The 1,048-nt window shown below is 33.2% G+C and overlaps 1 protein-coding gene across 1 annotated transcript in view; it reads right to left on the reverse strand.

Moving 5' to 3' along the window:
- Positions 1-1,048, reverse strand: part of LOC117124338 — a 13,361-nt gene that overhangs the window by 7,698 nt on the left and 4,615 nt on the right. Inside the window, exons 4-5 of the mRNA XM_033270545.1 lie at positions 470-550; positions 95-205 (exon numbers count right to left, since the gene is read on the reverse strand). Coding sequence (XP_033126436.1) covers positions 95-205; positions 470-550 — 192 coding nt within the window. The remainder of the gene's footprint in view (positions 1-94; positions 206-469; positions 551-1,048) is intronic.

Genomic DNA, 1,048 nt, shown 5'->3' on the forward strand with positions numbered 1-1,048 from the left:
GTGTAAAGCAGAATAAAATATAAAAAAATAAATAAAATAAAATAAAATAACTCAGACATCATTTTGCCAGAGTAACTTTTAAAAGCATTGGTACTTACTAAACCCATAGGGTCTGGAGTAGAGGGTGTCTTTAACCTCCTTGGAGTGTGGCTTAAGATACCTGTTACATCATATTGAGAGGGGATCGGTAATTTATTTGGTGTATCTAAAAAAAAAATATAAAACAAAAATTAAGGACAATCATACAGAAATTAGTAACAGATCTGAAAATAAAAATAATAGTGTAATTATTATACTATTATATAATATAATCTATTATAATATCATAAACTATCTCTGTAGTGTACCGCAAGCATGAAATACAGGCTAGTATAAATATTGTTGAGAAAATAAATACTTGAGTACACAATGTAATGACAAAATTCAATCCCACTGTTAATAGATAAGTTTAGTGTTTTTTGTTTCTTACATGTACTATACTTGAGTGCTGAGCTTGGCGTAGCTGGCACACTAAGGCCAGGGGTAGCGGCTTGGTCTAGCAACCCCATAGCTAACACAGAAAGTTTAGGAAAAATATTAGTAAAAATAAAATTATAAGAGAAAGATTGGTGGTGGCTGTAGGATCTACATTCAGGTTAGTTGGGTGGGAAAAACTGTCAGACAGGGTAAAATCTGTCAGACAGGGGATCTAACAATCCCTTGTTCAAGAGAACACTTTGATACATAGAGAAACTGACAATTTTCAGCCATATTTAGTTGTTCTGATTATTTTACTGTACTATTACATTAATTATGCCAAAAGAATTACAAAGAAATAACAATTGTTCTTGTCTTTAGTTCTACCAGTTGTGGCTGAAGCCTCAGCTACCCAATGCCTTTCACTTACTTCACTCACCCCTTGTTGAGAACGTCACTGAGAAATAAAAGAAACTAGAGATACTATGTTCAATAGAACATGAACCCAGTCATTTTTTAAGAGATAACCATTGTGACTTTTAACCTCAACCTGTGAACACCCCATGTTTGGTAGGAGTCTGTCTAATGCAAT

Source organism: Anneissia japonica, unplaced genomic scaffold (genome assembly GCF_011630105.1).
Source record: "Anneissia japonica isolate Jap-2015-1 unplaced genomic scaffold, ASM1163010v1 scaffold750_len1593409_cov174, whole genome shotgun sequence".
Lineage (NCBI taxonomy): Eukaryota > Metazoa > Echinodermata > Crinoidea > Comatulida > Comatulidae > Anneissia > Anneissia japonica.